The following is a 24,442-nucleotide window of genomic DNA, read 5'->3' as shown; positions in this document are numbered from 1 at the left end:
CAGATGGTTAGATCATTAAATAGAGGTCTGAAAAAGGGCAAAATTCACTTTCTGAAGCTCTCCCCAAGGATTTGGCCAGGAAGGACACAAGAGTTGCTTTGGAAGTCGATAGTTCTTGATTGTGAATTCAAATTTCTAAGTTTCTGATTTGTATTTTAAACTTCTTCTTGAGAGATTCTAAAACATCTTGGCATGGGCGAAATGTACATGCCCTAGAAGTTGTTTTGAATAAAATTAGCATTGCATTTTGAGTCTGATTCAATATTTGATTTTTAATATTTAATTTTAAATACATTTGGAACAATTCTGAATTTTTAGATTTTTAATTAAGGGTCGAATTTTACCTTTTCCCCAAATTCTTCACTTTCTCTCTCTAGGTTAATTCGTCTAGTTTCTCTCTCTATATTTCAAAATTGATTATTAGGAAATTTAATTGAATATATTAAAAACCCTAAATATAAAATATCATCCAAAAATTCATCCATCTTGACATCTAATTTCAAAATCCCTTTCTTGATTATTAAATTCCCAATTTTAATTCATAAAAATTGTCTTATTATAATAATTGGGAAATGAATAATTTGAATTAATCTGATCTTATAATTAAAATTATGCTATTTTATGTGTTTTGATCAAAAATAATTTAAATCAAAATTAAGTTTTTACTTAATTTTGATTAATTAAAAACATCACTAAGTATAATTAAGGTCTCTTAATTAAAAAGCTAATTCATTCTTGAATTAATTTATTAAAAATTGGATTAAATTCTTGCTTGCTGCCTCCCTGTGTTTCAACCCCTTGCTTGCTCTATACTCTGTATTTAGTGATAAGGGTATTTATAAATTTTATTGTATAAGTCTAAACGCAAAATCAACGACATATTTACACGCCATTTTTAGGCTTATCAAATATTCATCTCCATAATGGACATGCAAATGTTTAGTACCGACATGATTCATTATCTTCTATCTATCAATGTATTCCTTAATACATCAGTCTTCAAAAATATTAATTAATTTATGTTTGTCTCTCACTCCAATTCAGATATCCATCTTTCTATCAATCTCATCAAAGATGGAGAGGCCATTCGAAGATCAAAATTTCTGACTTTCTGCTCGAGTTGCCATTCGTAAACCAAAAGTTCCAATGTCCAACTTTGGGTGCCCCAGAAGCAAGGTACACTTGAAGGCAATAATTTCACACATAGCTCCATATTTGTGATGTCTATTTTGCGATCTGAAACCAACCATTATCTACAAGTAACAGGAAATATTTTAAACGTTTGCATTTTTGTGATTCCTTTTGAGTGTTGAATGATGGTTATGCTCTTCATATATTTAGAGTCTTAGTCATAATTCTCTTCATCTAATTCACATGGGGTAATTTTCTTCACTCCCATAATTCTCAAAAGACAAATAGGAGACTTAAAATTTTAAAAAAATTTATGTTAAACCTCATAAATAATTGCGCTCATGTGATGATGATGTAGCTCTAATATTTGTACTTGTTGTTTCTACTGTTCATTTTATCTTACTATTAATCTCTTGGAGATTTATTCACTGTTTACTTTACGTTATATGTCGTAGGAACATTTGAATGATTTAATTTTTGAATTTGACTAAATGAGCATTTTCACCTATTCTCTACGACACAGTCACCAATGGAAACTCCAATTGGCGACGTGTGCGTTGACTTAGTAGTAGAGTCATCGGAGGAGGATGTTTGAGAAACCTCTCTACAAGTGGTAGGGCCTTCACGTCCCAAACACAAAGGGAAGGCTGAAATATTGCGATATTTCACGGAGGTTGGGTCAGGCACATCGACGTGCCTATTATGCGACGACCAAAAAGTTGACCTGTAGTGGAATAGGTTGAAGCAGTGACAAGACAGGTCAACAAACATATTCTAGAGGCACTTGTAGTTCAGTCATGGCAAAGTATACAACACGGTGAGGGCACTAATCCCAATAAACGGATAATAGCTTAGGTGTACGAGCAGGGTGGTGTAGTCATGAAGATGCAAGAGAAGACAAAGGAGATCATAGAGCAGCTTGTTTGTCTCACGGAGTCCCCATGGGCCATCATGGACAATGTGGAGTTCAAGATTATGTGGAACTACGCTACAGAGACGACAGTTGACCCGCCAAGTTCTGAGGCAATAAAGGCTGCGACGCGTACACTATACGGGACCATGAAGGGGAGGCTTGTAGAGTTATTTACAAATGTCCCCAAGGTCTTAATGATGGTGGATGCATTGACTGTTGAGAATTCTTGTGGTCTTTTCGGCATCACGGTTCATTGGGTGAACAAGCGATGGGAACTATGCGAACGTGTGTTTGCTATACGCGAGCTAGTGGGGAAACACGATGGTGAGAATATGAGCACAATAGTGCTCCAAGTATTGGAAGACTTCGGGTTGAAGATGAAGGTCGGCGATAACCCGTCTGGCTTCATTTTGCGTCATACTACTTTATTTCAAAACTAACCTTTTGAACATGCAGGTTGAGCCTATCGGATGCAGGACAACTAATGCAGGATGACTATGGTGACGGAAAAGGGGACGAAGGGTTATGAGGGGTGTAAGATAATTGAGGAGAGCGGGAAATGGATGATGGGATGCTAGATTTGGGATTGGTTTAAGAAGGGAATGGATAAAACAGACCACAAATCTCACGATTGAGTTCGAAGGCTTAAATCCGATGAAATAGTAGTGGTGCAGCCCCTTTCCTCGTCCAGGGCGGGAGTACTGTCTTCAACCACCACGATGATGCCAAGCACCAAAATCAATACTTCGAATTCACGCTCACGGGAAAACTCAAGAAAAGACCCAATCCACGAGTCGTTGAAAATTCCAGAAAACCTAAAACAAATCCGACGGCGGTGGAAGAACTTCTCGCGGGACACTGGACGAAGAACACGCGACACAAAAGAGTTCAGGGAAACCTCAGCACCAGGTGTGTGTTGGGTTCTAGAGGCCTTGACTTGGATGAACAGAACAAAACGATGCGCAACGGAAGACTCTTTGCGAATCGAACGGCATCAACAAAAACATTGAAACGGCGTACCTTGCACGAATCTCATTCGTGATTTCTTCTATACCGGAGCGAGACGAGTCGAGCTGCTCAAGTGTGCAGCCTCTAGACGTATCCACCCGGTCCTCGGCGCGTCGGATCTCCTCCTTCTCGTTGACGAGCCCCGTTCTTTCTCCTTCGGCGTCGTTACGTCGTCCTGATCACATCATGGATGGAGAGGGGGTGGGGAGAGTGGAGAAGAAGGGGAAAGGCCCCTGAACAATTCTGGCCTGGGTGAATTTTGTTCAGGGTCTTCCCCTATTTATACTAAGTGGGTATTTTTCATAAAAACCCCCAAAACTTAAGTATATCTTCCAACGTCCAAAAGACCATTTGCGTGTGACCCTCTAGGCCCATGTATCAGTCTAGTTAATGACTCCAACGTCCCAATAACCTTTATTGGCCTTCCAAATTAATTAACTATATCATCATATAGATTAATTAACGTCGGATCGATTTAACCCAATCGATAGGTCGAGACTCCAACACGTGGGGTGCCAAGCTACACCTCGTGTCCTAGAAGATACAAAGGAGTGTGTATCGACTCACTCATGGAACCTGTTCATCATCAGTTACCGTGTATGTATAATCCCTCATCCACTTGACGCTCCTTGGACGACTTAGGGTATGGTCAACTGTCAAACCCTAATCGGTCATCCGAGTTAGTACTGATCATTTGAAAATCATCGGAGAACTCTTGTACGATATTTCACTGCCTTGGCCAAGGACTTCATTGCAACATCTTCCTTGAGCTTTCACCTCTTATACCGAGGGTGGACGATCCCATGTTGACCACTCAATCGCCTTCGTGTACTTCTTGATGCACCCAAATTAAGACCGTTTAGAATCTCATGACTAGAGACTCGTTGGCCATAGCCAAAGTACAACCGTCCGTCCACAAGACATCTTTGGTGTCTCAGGTCTAAGGACCACTTACACAACCGTGACATGAATTGACCTGATTGACAGTTCGGTATAATACCATTCAGGGATTCGTACGGATCAATTCAGTGAACTCTTTCCACTAAAGAGCACCCACTATCTATCCTTAGTGTCACCACACTAATGGCTACGGGACCGGCCATACTCATCATATGAGTGAGGCTAGATAGTGCTATTCTATCCGGATACTTCGATGTCCTTCTCGTGTATCCTTTGAATAGGAATGTTTAGAACACATGCTTAAAGACTAGTGATCTCCGCATTACGATCTCATCATAATTCACTAGGTCCGATCAAGTATTCATGGACTTCATTATACGCATCACACGTGCACTATAATGAATATGTTCTATTAATGAATATGAAACGAGATGTGAAATGTGTGATTGGCTTGCCGGCCACATATATTTCCATCAGTGTGTGTTGAGGCTGCGGGGAATTCTGATCGTGGCCTTGACTGGCGTGAGATGTGGTCCAAACGCAGGCCGCTATCGGGGATCGAGGACAGTCACGAGGTGGGCTAGGGGCACTTGGCGATCCGGGTGTTGAACAGCCCTGGCGTTGGGGTGGCCGGGGCTAGGATTGGTCGCACGGCGGCCTGAGCGCTAGGCGGTCCTAGCATGGGCGGCCTAGCACTTGGGCGACCGAGTGCTGGGTGGCCTGGTTGCTCGGCGGCCCGAGCGCTGGGCAGCCCTGACATGGGCAGCCTGGCGCTTGGGCCACCGAGCGCAGGGTGGCCTGATCACTCAGCGGCCTGGGCACTGGGCGACCCTGGCGCTTTGGCGGTCGGGCGTTGGGCAGCCTGGTCGCTTGGTGGCCAGGGCGCTGGGCGGCCCTAGCGTTGGTGGCTTGGCGCTTGGTCGCTCGGGCGTTGGGCGGCCTGGTCGCTTGGCGGCATGGCACTAGGGCGGCTGGGCGCTGGGCGCCCTGGTCGCTCGGCGGCCCTGGTGGGCGGCATGGCGCTAGGGCGGCCGGGCGCTGGGTGGCCATGTCGCTCGGCGGCCCTGTTGGGCGGCCTGGCACTAGGGCGGCCGAGACGCTGGGCAGCCTGGTCGCTCAGCGGCCCTAGTGGGCGGCTTGGCGCTACAGTAGACGGGCGTTGGGCAGCCTGGTTGCTCTGACAGCCTGGGTGCTAGGCAGCCTGACGAGGGCAGCCTGGCATTGGGCGACTGAGTGTGAGCGGACATAGAGAAGGGGCGGTCGACAGCGCAAAGCGACGGCGATGGCGGCGACGGCAATGGCACGAAGGGGGAGAGGGTTAGGGCAAGTCCTCCAAGAAGAAAACTCAATTCTTGAAATTAAATTTGCCAACTGTTTCTTGCAACATTGGCCTATACATAAAGGTCTTGGAGGAAAATGCGAGAAATAAAAATAAAAATAAAGATGGGCGGCGTGGTATCATGTCACGTCAAAGGGAAGTTCTTGATCTGGCATTGACGACGTGTCATGACAATTGGTGAGGCGTGCGTAGGTGGAGATGTGATTGATGCCGATGTGTCGACTTGGTCGTTGTCTGGCCGGTCCTGTAGTTGTTGACGACGTGTCATGATACGTGTCGGGGTGTGTGTAGGTGGAGAAGTTATTGATGCTGGTGCATTGACTTGGCCGGGCGACGGCGGTGGCGTGTCAGCAGAAGTTGTGTTGACGTCGTCGCCATCACTATCACCAAGGACAATGTGTCAAGTAACATGCGGCTGATATCACTGCTCGCGAAGGAACTCAAGCCGGTGAATGACCGTTTCACAATGGACCGTCATGTTTTGTGTGCTGCCCATGTGATGAACATCATTGTCGAGGATGCATTGAAATCGTTACGTGTATCGCTGAACACACCTCCACCTAGGATTGTGGACAGTTGCGTAGCGGACGAAGTACATGACACTGATTACGACGATGATATAGATGATTTGGATGCCATGCAAGATGCCACGGCAAGTCATGCAGAAATGGTCATTCATGACAATAGCCTTGTCCTGGGGGACGCGGTTGCCCATTTTAGATTCTTAGTGACAAGCATCCGGGCATCGACACAACAATGACAACAATACATAAAGAGGTGCAGAGACATGCAGAAGAATCACAACCAAATCCCATTAGACTGCCCAACGCGGTGAAACAGTACACATGACATGTTGCATGCCGCGTTGGAGAAGCGAGAAGTCATCGATTTAATGGCCTTACAAATCATGTCATTAACAGATAAGGACATGAGACTCTCACGTGAAGAGTGGGAAATGTTAGCCGAATTTTGCGACATTCTAGGGTCATTTTACAAGACGACAAACTATGTTAGTGGCTCAAAGATAGTTAATGTCGTGGAAGTCCTTCGCATCTTTAAGGCCCTGATGCAACATATCAATACAATCTTGCTCAAGTTTGATATGTCAATAATATTCGCATCGAGAACAAAGATGACCATTGATCAAATTGCGTCTATACTAAAAGCTTGTGAGAGCATGAAGGATAAGATGTTGAAATATGAGAAAATTATTTTGAAGAATCGTGTGATGACAATAGCAGCCATTTTTTACCCTTTCAAAAAGGGAGCATCACTCGATCCTACTGGCATTCAAGATGCATTGGCATTTGTCCACCGACTAATGCCCTTACATGGTGATCAAGACATACTAGTAAACGATCCCGAGGATGGTGACTGGCTCATAGAACTCATCGATGCGTAACACCAGCTATGGAGGAGGAATGACGGGTACTAACTCCGGCTGAGGAATTGGAGACGTATCTCCAATCAACGGAGAGGAAGGACACGGATACAACATTGGGATGGTGGGCACGCATTGGCACACAAATTTACCCGCAACTTTTGACCCTAGCGCTAGAGTTTCTCTCAGTATGTGCGACTAGGGCCCAAGCAGAACGTTTATTCTCCGAAGGGCGTGTAGTCGTCACTTTCCAGTGGGCACATCTTACTATCGAAAGCATCGAGCTCTTGGTCACAGTCAAGTGTTGGTTACGTGCCGAGAATGCTCAGTTGTGTGATGGAGATAGTGTGAATGACTTTTCTGATGACGAAAACTAGTGTAAGTTATTACTCTTCAATGTTTGCATCTTAATTTACTTCTATCGTTCCAATCTTCTAAGGTAATTGTATTGGACGATTTTTTGCAGCTATGGCGATTGTTGTCAGGAAAATTGTTTGTTCCATTCTTCTAGCCCGATCGATGTCTTTTGTCCTGATCCGTGAACATGTATCTTTTTTTTGAGAACTAAGTCGCAATCCTCTTTGAGTTCTCAACCGGTATATTGATATTCATTTTTTAAAAAAAATCAATTGTTTACGTTAACTTTTTTTAATTGTTTCGATATCTGGGTTCCGCTCCCCATAACGAACAGCATTACGCTTTTCAGCACAATCATAAGTATGAGAAAAAAAACTCATCTTAGGTCCGAATAGTCTCGCCTCTAATGCAACTTGTAATTCTGTTACTGTTTCTTTGTTAATCCTTCGATGTTGTGGGTAAGAAGCGAATGCAGCAAACACAATGACATGAGAAAATTTCCTTAACATAGCACATGGAACAAAAAAAAGAATGACATGAGAAGATTTTCTTGATCTTTCTTAATGATGGAATGACTTACCACATTTTCCTCAATGATGATATATTCGAGGCTCATGGTTTATTCCGTTTGGTTATAGACATCATTTCTTCTTATCATGTGTTCTTTATCCTTTTCTGTGGCTTCAACAAGAAAAGCTGTTAATTTTTATGTGCCTCTCAAACTCATAAATTGGAGAGAAACGATATCTATGATGCAATTTTAAATCAGACGAATGTTAGAGACAACAACAAAAAGTTCTACGTGATCCAAGTTCTTGGTCTGTACCTTCATGAACCTGCATGTAGGCTTCTTGAACCTGCCTGTTGTGTTTGTGACAGTCAAAACGTAGCCTATGGTTTACAGGTGCCTTCGTTAAGGGCATGGACTATCGCATTTGATTTATTATTTTCTTTTGATTTTGGATTCCATCTTGAATGTGTACTAAAGCGACTATGGGGCGGGGGCTTCTTGGAGCCTTTTGAAAAATAGTTTCACCCTCATATTAATGCCTGGTAAATCTCACCCTTGAATTTAGTACTTTGAATGTTGAAAGAATAATGCGTTCCAATCTCTCTGAAGTCCACCTCTCTTGTAAGATAAGTTCTTTGAATCTTGACTTAAACTTATAATTCCTAAGACCTTATGAACTGACTCCAACTTATCGCAACATCAACAACAGATTAAACGTCAAATACTACTTGAACATTGTCCTTGTTGACGAAAAAGACCATTTTACGGATAAAGTTTCATGTTACTGCAGTTGGAGAAGTTTCATGTTAGGCATGGGTTGATAAATGTGATATTATCAAATAAAGTTTCATTATTTTGATGAACTAAGTTTTTCCTCATGTCGGCACGTGTTTGAAAACATATGAAGAGTTAATGCATTTTGCTGAATAATCAAAGGCTTTTGTTTTACCTGCGCTCGGAATCAATAGAGTGGTATCTTCTTGAATATCTTTTTGGTGGGTCTGGCCAACACCTTCTTGTTTTCATTATTACGAGTCAAACCTGTTTAATTTCTGCTGTTTTATAACTTTCTCTTCACTCTTTCTCTCTTTTTACTCAATGTTCTTGCGACTTTTATTACCGTAGCTTTGATGCCCTTTGCTGCTGCTGCCTTCTAGAAGAGTGCTTCTAGGTGTACAGTTGTCAAGTGCATAATATTTGGATTGTTTTATCTCTATATATTTGGCTTTCAAAGTGGATGCCATTGGAGGGGCCAAAACATTCTGTACGATGTGTGTTCAAATCATTTACAAGACCTTTTGCGAAAAATGTCTTACATAAAAGTTGATCTTGATTCTTAGGTCGCTTTATCTACTTTCAAATAGTTAAATGCATACTCGGCTTAACATATTCGTTTATGCACTTGGAAATTAGATACTCTCACTATGTGTATATAACTTAATAATAAATATCTCAAACCATATATGTCTACGCATACATATTTATTCACATATATTATTATGTACGAAATGCGATTGACGTTGAGCAGCTTACAAAATAGTTTCTCAAAAAATGTAAGTTAGTCAGCCATACAATGATTGTGACTAAACAATGCCTTTAAGGCACTATTACGTTCATAGAAAAATTGTTGGAGTAGGGTTTTGATTTAACAGAAAAAAAGAACAAACACTAATAATTGATTATGAAAAAGAGATATTGAAAGTTTGAGTGAAGAGAAAAACACTTAAAGACATCAAAACAATAAAATTATAGCAAACGGCCGACAGAAAATTAATTACATTCACAAATTTTAGTCAATTAATTAATTATTAAAACATATTAAACAAACGTCACTAAATCCTTAATTTTTTCATCAATAAATTAGTTATAAAATTAATTAAAAATTAATTATATTCCTAATTTTCCGTCAATAAATTAAATTTTAAAATGTATTTAAAATAATGTCACTAAATCATTAATTTTTCCGTCAAGAAAGTAATTATTACATTAATGATATTCATAATTTTATTTCAATAAACTAATTATGAAATTCTATTTTAAAATACGTCACTAAATCCTTAATTTCTCCGTGATGGAATTTATTTTTAAATTTATTATATTCACAACTTTCCGTCACTAAATTATATACTAAAATGTATTTGAAAAAAATGTAATTAAAATCCTTAATTTTTTTGTCAAGAAATTAATGATTAAATTAATTATATTCATAATTTCTGTCAATAAATTAATTATTCAATTGTATTTAAAAAACATCACTAAATCCTTCATTTTTTCAGCAAGAAGTTAATTATTAAATTAATTATATTCACAATTTGTCGTCAATAAAGTAATTATCAAAATTTATTAAAATAAAAGTCACAAAATCCTTAACTTTTTGTCAAAGAATTATTTATTAAATTAATTATATTCATAATTTTATGTCAATAAATTAATTATTAAAATGTATCAAAAAACGTCACGGCGGTCATCCGTGATGGGCGTTCTGTCACGTCCAGCGCACCCTGTCACCGTCACGTCACCATCACGCATTTTTGTCATCTGCCACCGTCACCAACCCTGAAAACCATTACCATCACCATCAGGCATTTTCATCATCTGTCACCGTCACCAACCCTGAAAACCATTACCATCACGATCACGTTTCTGTCACAGTGGCGCGTGGCGTGACGGATGACGCTTGCCATTCCCTATCGTCAACTACAAAGTGATCCTGGTTGACAGCAGAGATTATCGAGTTACTAATGACATTCAAGTGTTGAGGGCAAGCCGATGAAAATGTCAACAATAATATCAATCAAACAGACGAAGATAGTGACGAAGACCCAAGTGTTGATTAAGTTCATTTCTTTTTGCTTCAACTTGTTGAATGATTTATACATTTGTTTATGTATTGATACAAGTTGTGGCATTGCCTATTTCAAGTAAATCTTAACATATTTATTTATGCCAATTAATTAAATTAAGAGAACTGACTTGATTAAATTCCCATTTCATAGAATTAATGTTACTTACATTCTTTTAAACAATCTACATCAACAAGAATGTGAAGTAGATATCGAATGACAAAAAGTTATAATTATTACCAAGTAACAACAAATGTTAATTATATTCTTATATATAATCTACATCAAAAGGCATGTCGAGTAGATATCTAATGACAATAAACTATTATTATTACCATGTAATATTAAATGCTAATTTAATCCTTATAAATAATTAGGGGCCCATTTTGACCTCCCCTTTATAAGGGAAGAGGGGGCGCCCTAATGAGAGTAGACCAAGTAATTCAGGAAGGAGGAAGAAGAAACGAGAAGAACAAGAATTGGAAGGGGAACGGGAAGCTGAGTCGCCGGGCACCCACGAGAACCACCGTCGCCCCTCGCCATGACTGGCCTAAACGGTTCATCGGAATCTGCCTGAGCCGATTCCCCTGCCTGACAAACCCGTTGCCGTCACCCTCTGCTAACTGGACGGACCGAATCGCCCTCTGTCGTCGCCTATTGTGCCATCCATCGAGCGGACGTCACCAACCCTCAGCAACAGCGCTGGTCGGCCAGTGCGACAAGCCGCGGAGCGCCCAACGCAGTCAAGCGCGTGCTCTTGCTGACGATTTTACACCACCCGAGCTGTTCGATTTGGCGGACTTCGGTCCACGATCGTGACATCCGTCGCCCGGGCCGTGTCACGGTAGATCGGCACTAGAGTACTAGCAGCCCAGCGGTTCCCATTTTCTGATCACGGGGCCGTGAATCAGACCGTCATTCCCTGACGGACGCTACTGGGCAACAATCTCTTGACGGCGAGTTGACCGACTGCTACGATCTGCAAGGTATCCGCCGAGTGAATTCAGGGATGGACGAGGGAAATTAAGGGAAGTACGGGACGCCGGTATATTGCCCCCTCTATGACCCCTCTCGTCTGCTTCCTTGAGGAGACGCCAACTCCGTCGCTCACCCGACCCACTGCCGAGCCAAGCCGATCTACGCCAGATCGTACGCTGTGCCCAAGCGAACACCGACCGGGAGCGTACACTCTCCCGCGGCCGCTTGCACTTGCTCGAGCAGTGCCCACTCTTCTCCTTGGACTCTTCACCTTCGAGTATTACCAATTCGCTCCTGGGCCTCTGGTCAGTCGAGCCACGCCGACCCTCTCCGGCGTCTCTCCACCGCATCCGTTTCGGCCGCTGTATTGACACACTACCGTTTCGGCCGCTGTATTGACACACTACTTTCGTACTGTCTCCACCGCGCTCGGGCTAGGTAGGTGATAGAGGGTTTGAGAGAAAACTACGTACAACGTTTGAGTGTCTTACCGCTATGGACGAGACCGTCCGTTACGTGTGAGCCTTACTGGTAAATTCCATTCGGCCGTAGACGCCCCATCGCTCTGACGACATTCGAGTGGCCCCGTCGCCGTCATCCGACGACCCCTGTCCAAGCTTGGAGCTCGGCGTCTCCCTCGAGTCAGAGCCTGCACGTACGACACATAGGACATTCATCCTCGCATCATAGTTACATCGACCTGTTAGGGTACATTCGTTTGACGACGACACCGTCGACGTTCGATACCACCATCCCTTAGTGGTACTGAGCCATCATACTCGGTGTCAACCGGACAACGTCCTAGACAACGTCCAACATCAAAGAAATTCAACAGCATGAGTACTTTGGTAGTATCGGATATAAAAGATGACAGGGCACCATACCAACAATACAATGACAGTTACAATTTATTTGAAAATTAAGAAACAATAGCAATGGCAATGGTCGGTTTGATCCTTTGTAAGAACCAGAAGAAGTTAACTAGACGCAAAGGATAAAAGAAGAAAAAGATAATAATTATGGATAGTTTATGAAAATTAGAGTTATAATCTTCATAAGTATTTTTAATTATTAATTCAAAAAATACCTATTTCTTTATAAAGAAGTAAGAGGCATAATATGAAATGGAATTTTCAGAGAGGAAACTGGGAAGAAATAGTCATGTGAAGAAACCCCCACCCCCAAAGAACTTACCCAACTTCGTGCTATTTTCTTTATTAATATTTTTTATAAAATGTTGGCATTAATACCATTTTTGCGCAATTTCCAATGACAGAGGAAATAAAGTTTTATTAAAAGTTATTCAAAAACATTTTGCAGAATTGATGACAAAAGACAAAAATTCAAGACAAAAATTTCAAGTACAATTTAATAAATGGAATTGAATCATGATTCGTTCAAAAATCATATATATATAATTAAAGAATTCAGCTTTAACATGAACATTGAATTATAAAATGACATTAAAAATAACAACTCTACAATACAGAATTCCAAGCTATCAAATTGATTTTATGAAATGTTTGGCAGATACAATTGTGCATTTCTTTAGGAGATTATATAATTTATGAGAACAGTGAAATCGAAAATTCGCAGATCATAGATAACAAAACTATATATATCTCTCCTATATTAACACAAATTTATCCATACACGTGCATATGAAAAGGAGAGATGAAGCAATAAGCACACAGGTAAAAAATGAGTAAAAAGTACCAGACACTTGATATTCAAGCAGAGCTTCTTAGAAGAAGGAGACGACACAGCCAAGAACTGTGCTAGCGCCGACCTGCATAAGCCAAAGTTTTATTGAACTGCGAAAATAGTTTTTAATTAGAAAAAAATACAGGGAGAATTATGTTATTATATTCCACAAATTTGATCTTTCCAAAAAATGTCGTGTTTCTAACACGTGTTTCAAAGAAAAAAAGAACCAGATTAGAGAATTTGAGATATGGGGTATTGGGGATAGAGAAATAGGGCGATCAGAGAGGGATCGAGAAATATGGAGATTGGGAATTTGAGATAGGGAGATAGAAAGATAGAGAATTGGAAATATGCGGAATTGGGGATAGAGATCTCAAGAAATCATCGCCGAGAACTGTTCAAGCAATTACTGCCCACAAACAGATCTCAAGAAAACATCGCTGGGCAACATCATGAAATCATTCGCCGAAAGAATTTAAACATTTGCCGCTATTTTTCCACTTACGAGCAAGAAGAGCTTGCTCTTGTTCATAGAGCACGACCAAGAAAGAGCCTAGTTATCATAAACGGATTAAACAGTCAGGTAAGGAGGGGAGGAACCTTGGTTTTCTGAACTGTGCGGCGTCCCTCCAAATCAAAGAAGGACTTTGAGGGGAGGAACCTTGGTTTTCAGTCTTCTACTTTGAGTTTTCAACTTCCACGGTCGAAGTTTGTCCGAAGGGGACTTCGACGCAGAGAAGTAGAAGTTAGATAGTAAAATAAATAATATTATTTCTATCACTGGCGACGGTGATGTGATGGAACAAGGAAGAAGGGACGCATGACGGGTACGTAACGAAGTTTTTTAAAATCCTCGGTTGCGTGACGAGACGGTGACGTGACGAAATCGTCATCCGTCCCGTGACGTTAGGGTCGTCACGTCATATGTGCAATTAGCACAGGCGGTGCGACCTTGTCTACCCGCCACAACATGCTTCTCCAATAGAGGGGCCAAATGGTACTATTCCTCTGATTTCCTCTCATTTCTTCTTCAACCTGAGCCGAATTCTAGAAACATCTTTCACATCTTTCACGGAGCTCGCCTCTCCGCCTCTCATGGCGACCGCCGCGGCAACCGCCGCCCTCTCCGGCAATCTCCTCCGATCAAAGCGCCCCGACCACGCCTTCCTCTCCGCCAGGCGCCTCTCCGTCGCCTCCTTCCCCCTCTCCTTCCCCTTCCTCTCATGGCGGCCCGGCCGATCCACCCACCCCGTCCGATCTCTCCCGCCCCAGCAACAACAACAACAACAGCAGCAGCAAGAGGAGGCCGTCGATCCGGACCTTCTCCCCGACTCCCTCCGCGAGATCGTCTCGCTCTTCCAGTCCGTCTCCGATCCCAAGGCCAAGTACCAGCAGCTCCTCCACTACGGCGGCCGCCTCCCGCGGCTCGATCCGCGGTTCAAGACCGACGAGCACCGCGTCCGAGGCTGCGTCTCGCAAGTCTGGGTGCGCGCCTTCCCCGATCCGATCGATCCCTCCGCGGTCCGATTCGAGGCCGACTCCGACTCCGCCCTAACCAAGGGCCTCGCCGCGCTCCTCGTTCTCGGTCTCTCCGGCGCCCAACCCCAGGCCATTGCCCGCGTCCCCCCTCAGTTCGTCCACCTCCTCGGCCTCCGCCAGAGCCTCACCCCTTCCCGAAACAACGGCTTCCTCAACATGCTCAAGCTCATGCAGATCAAAGCCCTCCAAATCTCCCAATCCTCCTCTCCTCCCGTTTCCCCCAATTCTCCCAATCCTCCTTCTGAAGAGAATCCACCGTCCAAAATCCCCGATCCCCGCCCTTCGATCCCGGCCGTCGATCCCGCCCCCGGCGGCGGCAGAGCCGCGAGGATTAGACAGCGGCTGCAGAAGGCGCTGCTCCCGCTCGAGCTCGACGTGGACGACGTGTCGTACCAGCACGCCGGCCACGTCGCCGTGCGAGGAAGCGGCGACGGCGAAACCCACTTCAATCTGAGGATCGTTTCCAGGGAGTTTGAAGGGAAGAGCCTGGTGAAGAGGCACAGGCTTGTTTATGATCTCCTTCAGGAGGAGCTTCAAACTGGGCTTCACGCCGTCTCCATCTCCGCCAAAACCCCGTCCGAGGTTTAACTGCTGATGAGGTACTCTTCATTCGTGCCATTGTCGTGGAATATTTGACCATCGTTTGATATTGAAAGAGCGGTGCTAGACCATGTTTTCGGACTCGCTCCTAGTTGAAATTTTGCTGCTTACAGAGGAGGAGGCCGGGCTCCCGCTGTTCTGGCCCAGGGCTCCGCCTGCCCTGGCTTCTAGGTACAGTTCCTTGACCAGACTGAGGAACCGTCTCCTGAAGGTTGGGAGGCGCGATAGGGATGCCACCATCCCTCGCAGCCTGTCACATAGTAGGAATATTTTTACCGTTTCAGGAAAATGATGAAGAACAGAGAGGGAATCTTGTTACCGATTTAGGAAAATCGGTGAGGAATAGTCTCAATGAGTGGACAGTTTCCAATTTTTAAAAGCTGATCAGGAAAGGTTTTACCGTGTGAGGAAATATTTTTACCGTTCCAATGATGAAGAACAGACACCCCAAGTGGAAAGGAAAAATTGGTGAGGAACAGACCCAAGCACTTTCCTACTTTTCAAGCCAAACGAGGAAAGGTTTTACCGTGTGAGGAAATAATTTTACTGTTTGAGGAAAATGATGAAGAACGGACCCAAGTGGAAGTATTTTTACTGTTTTAGGAAAATGGTGAGGAACAGACCCAAAAACTTGTCTACTTTTAAACAAGCGGACAGTTTCCAACTTTTCAAGCCAAACGAGGACAGGTTTTCAAGAACTTGGTTTCTTCAAAAACAAGTGGAAATATTTCCTACGTTTCACTGTTTCAGTAAAATGATGAAGAACGGACCCAAGAACTTGCCTTCTAATAATTTTCTAGCCAGAGGAGGAATCTTTTGAACCGTTTTTTGGGAAAATAATGAAGAACAAGAAGAAACCCAAGAACTTGCCTTCTTAGGATGGCCTGCAACTGGGCGCGGCGGACGTTATCATCTGAGGGGAACCCACTGCCATTCCAGTCCTCTGGCTTGCCGCTGTTGTAAACCATGACCAGCTTTCTAAGGCAGGCTTCTTCTGCATCGCTGAGTTGGAGTCCCCTGATCTGTTCTTTCATGATGAGCAGCGGCTCCATGAACCATTCCAGAACTTTGTCCTTTGGCCAGTTGAACTCCCCCAGCTCCACGTCATCCGCTGCAGAACAACATTAGATTGCTCATCCCAAGATTGCTGAATCATATCACAGTTGAAAATTAGAAACAGAAAATTAGGACAGTACAGATCAGCAGTCCGCAGGAATCTGACTTTGCCGACCGGAGTAGGCACTGTAGAATGCACCAAGCCGGGAGCTCGATGCAGAGTCTCTCGCTCCTCCCCTTCAAAACGCAGTCTGCGATGTCTGAAACTTGAATCAGACCGTCCTGGAGAAGATCTCTCCCGTTCTGTTCGCACGACCTGAATAACCAGTCCCAAATCTAGGAAAATGTTTCCATTAGCGATCGCCAGTGGCCATTTGACAGATTCGATTAGAGAATTCGGATGGTCAAGAGATCTTCACCTGAACTGGTTTGAACTGCTGGAATGCCCTCCTTAATGGCTTAGACTGTTCAGAAACCAGCTTCCTGCGCCTGGGTCCGCCTCTAAGGCTCCTATCTTGCTCAGCCGTTGGATCAATCTTGCCCTTTCGATATAAAGGCCTGGCTGCCAAACCACCAAAAAACAGAAATAATTGCCTCATTAAATGACGAAAAAAAGACCCATCTATTTTTTCCAGGCCGAAAAACCAAAAAAAGAATATACCTTGGGAGATAGGAACCCTCTCTCAAGTACAGAAAGTCGTTGGAGTACTCATCAAACATTGAAATCACTGAAACGATATAAGCAAGACCCATCTGCACCGACCCCTCCTGGTTTAACAAATATTAAAAATCGCAAACTTTGTTATTATATTTTTAAATTGATCAAACCATTGTAAGAAGAATAATCCAGGCTCTGACTTGGTATGCGACGACGGAGCTGTAGATGGCCAGGAAGAAGCTGGAGAAGAAGGCGCAAATCACAGCTCCTATGACAGCGATGGGCCAAAAGATGATGGCTAGGCCGGCAAAAGGGACGCATACAGTCTCCAAGAAAGGGCCTTCTCTTCCTATCAGATCCTCGATAAGCCTGTGCCAACCTTTGAACAGCATGTACGGACTCTTCAGCAGGGCCAATCCGGTAATCATGGGCACATCAACGATGATGGAGAGGATACAGAGCAGTAAGCATCCTGGAAGCTTCAGGAGACTTCAAAAAAAGACAAGTTCGTAGGTATTAAATATTATGATCACTAATGGGTATTGGTTTGTCATTCATTCGTAGCGATAACAACATTGTTTATGAAATTAAATACCAAAAGAAAAGGTGAAGAAAAAGTGAGGTTTAGGCCTTGGGTGATTTTGTTTGGGAGTTTTTGGGAGGAGCCACATAAACAAATTAAACTTTTTGGGAAAAAAATTATGAAGTTAGCACAAAATGGTAAAGACTGGTGAGGTTAAGAATGCTGAAGGAAAAAAAAAACTAGCAATCAGGCGTTCTTGGAGAAGAAAACTGTTCATTGGTCGACAGCTACTACTTTTACGAGATAAATGGCGTCCTAAAGGAATAAACCTTCGCCTTTTTCCTTTTAGAGAACTCAGTTAAGCAAAGAAAGAAAAATAAACAACAGCGAACTTTAGGTGAACAGCGACTTGGCCCTCAGGCAAGGCCCGAGGGTCTAAGAGTTCATGGAGAAAACACAAAAAATAAATCTACGTTGTTTGAGGAGACTAAAAAATCAAAACTTCAAAACTAATTTTCCGAAAGAAACTGTATCCTAATAATTGTATTGGATCTTTTGTTTCTTTTACAATTTCAATGACCAGCAAACCAAACATTCGATCAAAAACTAACTGAAACATCGAGAGAAGAGGCGGAAAATAAATCAACATGACCGGTGAAGACGGTAGATGTAATGTTTCTAAACCTTTTGATAGGTCAGATTTTTTAAAATCATTCTTTACATTCTTTAACTGAATGTCAAAAGCCAACGCGAGGAAAAGCCTTACTCTAAATCAATAGGCCTGCCTCCTTCTGGCTCCTTCTCCAAGATGTCATCCATATAGGAGAAGTAAGAGTGGAACCCAAAGTCTGTACAATCCCTGACCACAGTACAAGCACCCTTAATGGTGCCCTGACAGCCATCCTGTTCCCCATCAGAAATGAACATCACTATTACCATCAACCCATTAGAAATGACCTTAAACATACAAAACCATCAACCAACAGGATTATACTTGAATAAGGGCCACTAGAAGATGTAGGGATTCAAGATATATCAGAATGAATGAAAGTCTTACAGCGAAACAGTGGTAAAATTTGTCAGAAACTTCTTCGCCGACTGCCTCAAAAGTTGCCACCAGAGGGGCACCGAATCCGAAGGCTAGTCCGAATAATAAGCTCCCCAATATGGCAAGAACTGGCAATAATATTACGGGAATCGGCAAGAATATCAGGATCAACACCTTCAACACTGGTCCAAGTCTCTTTGCCCTGGGAAAGGAAAAGAGAAGCAGGAGTTCAGGAGGCGGACATGAAGCGCACGGTGATAAAAAAAAATCATTGGATTGTGTTTGAGGTATCAGGCGATAACGTACTTTCCGACGCAGAAGTACGTCCAGATGAAATGGGCAGGCCAAAGACCAATAATCACGGAAGAATTCCCAACGGCAATGATCGCCGCAGAAACTGGACCGACCACCGCGGCTGCCAACAAAACTTAAGGTTTTACAATCTGCGAAATATCTCTTGCACAGTAAATTTCGATTCAGTCGCGCTTCGTCGTATCCAACAAGGAAAAAATCTTTGCACCAAAAATCAGGATGCAATGGATGATTTAGAACGAAAAACGCGCGAACTAAGAAAAATTGCTCACAAAAAAACAAAGAAAATTTGCTCAGGGAATTCATCACCTTTTGCGACTCCGAGGATCAAGAGAGCGAGGAAGAAAGGAAGAAACGATACAAATCTCCACAGCCTGGCTAAGAAGCCTACAGGAACCTCCATACCGCGATCTAGGGCAACTTGAACTGCCTCCGCATTCGATTGATAATTCGCTGGACGTAGCGGGAGGTTCAAACTATGGAGGGAGGAGGAAGATAAGCCTTTATACTAGGCGAAGGTGGGCAGTTGCGGCCTACGTGTCTCCTTGTAATCTTGACACGTGGCATACGTCATCCGTCTCGTCTCAAAACGCCGCCTTAGAAGTCCTTGTCGCACCAAGTATAAGACAATCAATCATGATTTAATTTTAAAAATGAATATGCCACGAACATGATATACTTGCATATCAACTAATTCTGTATCAAAACTTATGTTAGAATTCCTGATTTTATTTCTATCGCCTAGATTGATCTGAGCAAACCCCCAACTGTCTTAGCACTCTGTTGACCTAAAGTAGGCTACATTGATCTTAACATCCACATTTTGCCTTTCTAGGGTCATGGACAAAATCTTAACATCCACAGAGATAGAAATATGTCATGAACATGATATATTAGCATGGCATATTATTATTTGTCAAAAAATAATGATTGGTATCTTGATTTTATTTATTGTGTGTTGCCTAGATTGATATAAGCCTTTGCCTATTTTACCACATTGTTTACTTAAATTAGCCTTTTAACAATGGAAGTTACATCCACACTTGCCATTCTAGGGTCAAGGAATTCAACACTTGAGTTATGATCATTAAGTGAGTGGGCAGATTCCGTGGCTTACCTGACTGAAATATTTGGTAGTAATTTGCCTCATAACTTGCCCTAAACAGAAAATTTGGGCTCATCCATCATCTGATCCTGATCTCAGGAATCAAATAGGTACCTTGAATCTCTATTGAATCTGAAAAGAGGGCCCAAAAGAATATTTGATCTTAACTTTGCTTTCACAGCTCTGACAATGGCCACTACAAAATGTGATTCGCTCATATAGAGATAGATATATTTAAAAAGAGAAGAGAGATGGCCAACTTCCCCATGTCAGAGAAGCCCGTGTGCAGTGGATGTTCCATAATGGTCCAATAACATCCAAAAAATTATTCACATTTCACACTTATCTGCATCGCATATTACTATATTTTCATGATATCATGTTTTATTTCCAGTAAAATAGCCTATAGGATGATTTTATGGTATTTTTTCATTTTTGGGGATTTTCTCATTTTTCTGACTTTGGATTCATTAAGAAAATAGTTTTACAAGTCAGAGAATAACTTTTTAGAATTATGCGAGGCATTTACTATATTTTTTACTATTTGGGTATTTTTAAAGATTTTTCTGTCAATATTCATTGAGAAATTAATTTTACATGTCAGAATAAATTTGAAATATTTATTTTTAATCGCCTCTTTCAACATCTCGCTTTTACTTTTGCCCATTTTTGCCAACAATTTTCTGCACCAATTAATTGGTTAAGACATCATTATAGCACCACAAATGTGTGATGCCATAATGAGTCATTATCACAATTATTGACTCCTCCAATAACAAGATTTTGATGCAGAAAAATTAGTTTATCATGTTTCCAATCAACATCCATATCTTGGATTCCTACATCAGTCTAAAGTTCTTCTTAAAATAAATTTATCATATTTTTTTTTCCTTTTTCTCTCTCTGCATACAGAAGTCTATTATTCAAGAATTCAATTCCGTATGCATAAAATCGCTCGCCAAGTTTTTTTCTCAAATTTTATGCCCTTCAGTAATCTATTCACTATTATTCTCAGTTTAATTTTTTTTTCTAATTCCAATAAGATATTTATATTCCCCCTGCATTCCACTTTATTATGAGTACAATCCCAGGACAGCCAAATTTTGAATAGGTGCTCAGCTCAGTGTTTTTACATAATTTAATTAAATTATATAAAAATACAATAAAAGCATATAAAGTGCATTTCTGATAATTCGGAACAAGATAAACTTGGAAAATAACTACAAAGTCTAAAAAGCACTTTAATAATAAAACAACTTAATTTAATTTAATAATTTAATGAAAATTGAAAACATCTATAAAATTTAAAAAGTCCTGAGAAATATTTCTTTCATTCAACACTTCCTATACTCTTTGTCAAAAATTAATTGATAATTTTTTGGATAGCTACCTACCTATGGACTGACCCCTTTCTCATCATATTTTTTATAAATTGATAAAGAGAACTTTATAATTATGTTTGCATTAGTCTAAGCACTAACAATACATTTAACTCTCATCATCCCATTTTTAAGCTTAACACAATCCATATCCACTTAGTTTAGATAGGCCACAAACATGAAAATGGGAAGTGTTCTTATTCAAGGTCGTGAGAAACCACTAAAAAAATATCTCACTTGGAGTAATTAATTGTAGGCATATCCATTGTCTGATTACAATATCAAGTGTCATTTTTTTATAACATTTTTCATACATATTAGTCAAGTCAGTAATGCCTCTTCAAGGCACAAGTCTCAACCATGCATTAAATACATATGATCAATGTTCAGTGTTCCATGTTGAAAAAAATATAAATTGCACGGGTTCATCATTAAGCAAATATTGATTCATATTTTTTCTAGATATTTCATCAGCCTAGCCATATTAATTTCTTACTTTTCTTTCCCCGCCTTTAATTCCCTTTTTCCTAGTCTGTATTTCCCCCAGCTGTGGCTAAGAAAGGTCTGCCTAAGATGATAGAGGTATTCTTAATATCTTTGGTGACTATCATGTCAGCCACTAGAAAGTCTGAAGAAAAATGACAGTGTTCTATCTTTACTACTACATATTCCAACAATCCATAAGATTGCCTTATAGATCCATCCGCTAGTTGAAGTTCTAGAAAGATAGATTCTAAATCTGCAATTTTAAATGTATGATATAAGGCCTTAGGAAAATACTTAAACTTGATTTTAAATCAAGGAGTGATTTGGAGAAAATCATTCTCCATAGGTTCCTACATTTTTCAGGAAATTTTTGTAAAATGGAACTCAAATTTCAGATCTTATAGGATCCTATTCTGCTTTCTACTAGGTGTGCATAAGTTTTTCAAAAATTTGCCATACAAGGAAATATGTCTAACTGCTTCAGTTAATGGAATTTTAATCATAGCTCGCTTAAAACTTTCAAGAAGATGCTCATCATTATCACTTGGCTTAATCGTCTAATTTTTCAAAGCTTCAGGAAATTTAATGGTTAGCATATAATCTTTAGGATCAGGTTATTTCCTAGTTTCTTCAACATCCTCATGAGATGATTCTATTTCGTGCACTTTCTTCAGAAATATCAGGAGGCAATTTTTTATTTCTCAACTTGGATATTGCTTGCATGGTTTCATGAATGGTTTTCACTTGAGATATTACTATCAATAGATTGTAAATTTCTAGGATTCATTATCTCTAGGATTCAAAGATTTTGACCCACTGGTCTGTTCATCTGAGACCTATTAATATCCATAACTTTTCATGTAGAGGACAATCTACCTTAACATGATCAGCACTAAAGCAATACTGGCGTATCTACTTGAGATGGTGGAGGTGCATCATGAGTGTCAATCTTATCTTACAGTGTAGTTAAATCAGAAATTGCTTTAACTTGTTTGTCAATCCTTAAATTGGGTTCAACAGCACTAAAGTTGATCATTCTACCTCTTCTAGCATTTGTATTTCTACCATGGATGTTGTGGGCATCATATTGGGAATCATTCTCTGCAAAGGTTTCTAAAATATTGATATCCTCATCTAGATATTTATTCATTCACGTACATCCAATACCCTATTTGTTATTTCCATGGATACTTTTTAGACTTCAGCCCCATAATGAATCAAGTAGATGTGAGTTCCTCATCATAGCCCTGACCATTTCCTTGGATGTTACACTAATTACTTAGAAAACCCCATTCATGTTATGATTACTTTGGATAGTATGCTAATCATTGAATGATCCTTGAGAAATAGTACAAAAGTTTGAAGCATTAATCTCTATTAGTATATCAAATGTATTATTTCTCTCCGATGTCTGATTTGTCTGATTTGATGAGCTTACTCAATTTCTCATCTACATCGATCTTTGAGTCATAAAGCAGTGTATATGTTTCACATTGTAAATGATTCCAAATATTATTCTCAATTATAAAACTTCCTTGTCGAAATCCGATGTTCAATAAATTTAAATAGAAATTTATGTTCCTTAAAAATAACCATCATATTTTTTGGAAATTTATGATTGAGACTAGCATATTTTTGGAAATTTTTAGATGATATGCCATGTCATCTTGATTAGTATTGAAATCACTTGGAAATTTTTGGATTCAATAACACAAATGTTATTTTAAAGAAACTAGGACAAATATCATGATGAAATTCTCAAATACTTGAAAAAAGTAAAGTTCATGGATACTGTATGAAACATGTGATTCGCATTTAATTTTAATGTGAAGTAAATTTTAAATATTTGTAATAGAGTTATAGACTCCTATATTGAAAATACAAAGTAATTAATATTAATATTTAATATTTGTTTCATAAATTAGAAAACCAATACATATAATTTATCGACAAAAAGGGTCTTGGGCTATAAAATGGATCCAAATAAAGGTAGTGAAAACTAATTTAGTATCCTTCGTCTTGGGCGAGAATTATCTATAAACTGAACTGATAAACTTTAAAATTGCCCAAAATTCAGCTCAAATGTTGCCCCATATTACCCTAACATGGCTATAAAATGCCAAAGTAGATCCAAAGTTTCTGGAAAGGGAATAAACACAGGTTAACTAGACCCAAAATGGCCAGAAAATGGTCCAAAATATGGCTGAAAAGGCCCAAAAAATGAAAATATGCCCTAAACATTTGGCATAAAATAGGATCATGATAAACTCAAATTTACCTTGATTACTTGTTAATACTCCCAATTGAATTGAATAAAAAATTTTAAATAGGACATTGGCTCCAGAAATGCTACGCGATAGGATGACAAAGGGTCGTCTCCATTGGAAACAAATATTAGGAAATTAATATCTAAAGAAATGGCAAACAATAGTTTTTGTTAAATAATATGTAGAAATGTGTGAGAATTGGGAAATGGTGAAATAATATAACATAATTAATCATTGATAATTAACGTTAATATTTATCTGAAATGTGTATATAGCAATGATAGGTAAGAGAGGAGTGAGAATGTCAGTGTAGGAACGATGAAGAGATAAGGAAGTGGATAAGGCTAGATTTATGCATATGTGTATATGAATATTTATCGTGCATTTGGTGTGAATGATTT

The 24,442-nt window shown here is 40.6% G+C and overlaps 2 protein-coding genes and 1 long non-coding RNA gene across 5 annotated transcripts; 1 reads left to right on the top strand and 2 right to left on the bottom strand.

The window, feature by feature from the left end:
- Positions 1-9,998: 9,998 nt before the first annotated feature.
- LOC144713293 (uncharacterized) lies at positions 9,999-13,808 on the bottom strand. Of its 3 annotated transcripts, XR_013583997.1 has the most exons (5): positions 13,669-13,808; positions 13,078-13,150; positions 11,853-12,162; positions 10,168-10,250; positions 9,999-10,096 (listed from the first exon to the last, which is right to left on the bottom strand). It is a non-coding gene; the product is annotated as an uncharacterized LOC144713293 (long non-coding RNA). The 3 variants fall into 3 exon arrangements; XR_013583998.1 differs by lacking the exons at positions 9,999-10,096; positions 10,168-10,250 and adding an exon at positions 10,743-11,362; XR_013583996.1 differs by lacking the exons at positions 9,999-10,096; positions 10,168-10,250 and having other exon boundaries at positions 11,801-12,162.
- Positions 13,809-14,063: 255 nt separating this feature from the next.
- Positions 14,064-15,586, top strand: LOC144712960 (sufE-like protein 1, chloroplastic/mitochondrial). Its single transcript, XM_078587392.1, has 2 exons — positions 14,064-15,206; positions 15,321-15,586. The coding sequence occupies exon 1, from the start codon at positions 14,164-14,166 to the stop codon at positions 15,193-15,195; it is 1,032 nt and encodes a 343-aa protein (XP_078443518.1). The 5' UTR covers positions 14,064-14,163; the 3' UTR covers positions 15,196-15,206; positions 15,321-15,586.
- LOC144712959 (putative membrane protein At3g27390) lies at positions 15,226-19,292 on the bottom strand. The gene is made up of 10 exons (XM_078587391.1): positions 19,114-19,292; positions 18,799-18,907; positions 18,502-18,694; positions 18,211-18,347; positions 17,122-17,410; positions 16,925-17,031; positions 16,683-16,821; positions 16,404-16,599; positions 16,078-16,318; positions 15,226-15,457 (listed from the first exon to the last, which is right to left on the bottom strand). Exons 1-10 carry the CDS (start codon positions 19,205-19,207, stop codon positions 15,271-15,273), a joined length of 1,692 nt encoding a protein of 563 aa, XP_078443517.1. The 5' UTR covers positions 19,208-19,292; the 3' UTR covers positions 15,226-15,270.
- Positions 19,293-24,442: the final 5,150 nt, after the last annotated feature.

The sequence above is a fragment of the Wolffia australiana genome, chromosome 15, assembly GCF_029677425.1.
Source record: "Wolffia australiana isolate 7733 chromosome 15, ASM2967742v1".
NCBI lineage: Eukaryota > Viridiplantae > Streptophyta > Magnoliopsida > Alismatales > Araceae > Wolffia > Wolffia australiana.
The sequence above is the reverse complement of the archived record's forward strand: the minus strand, read 5'-3'. Positions and strand labels throughout refer to the sequence as shown.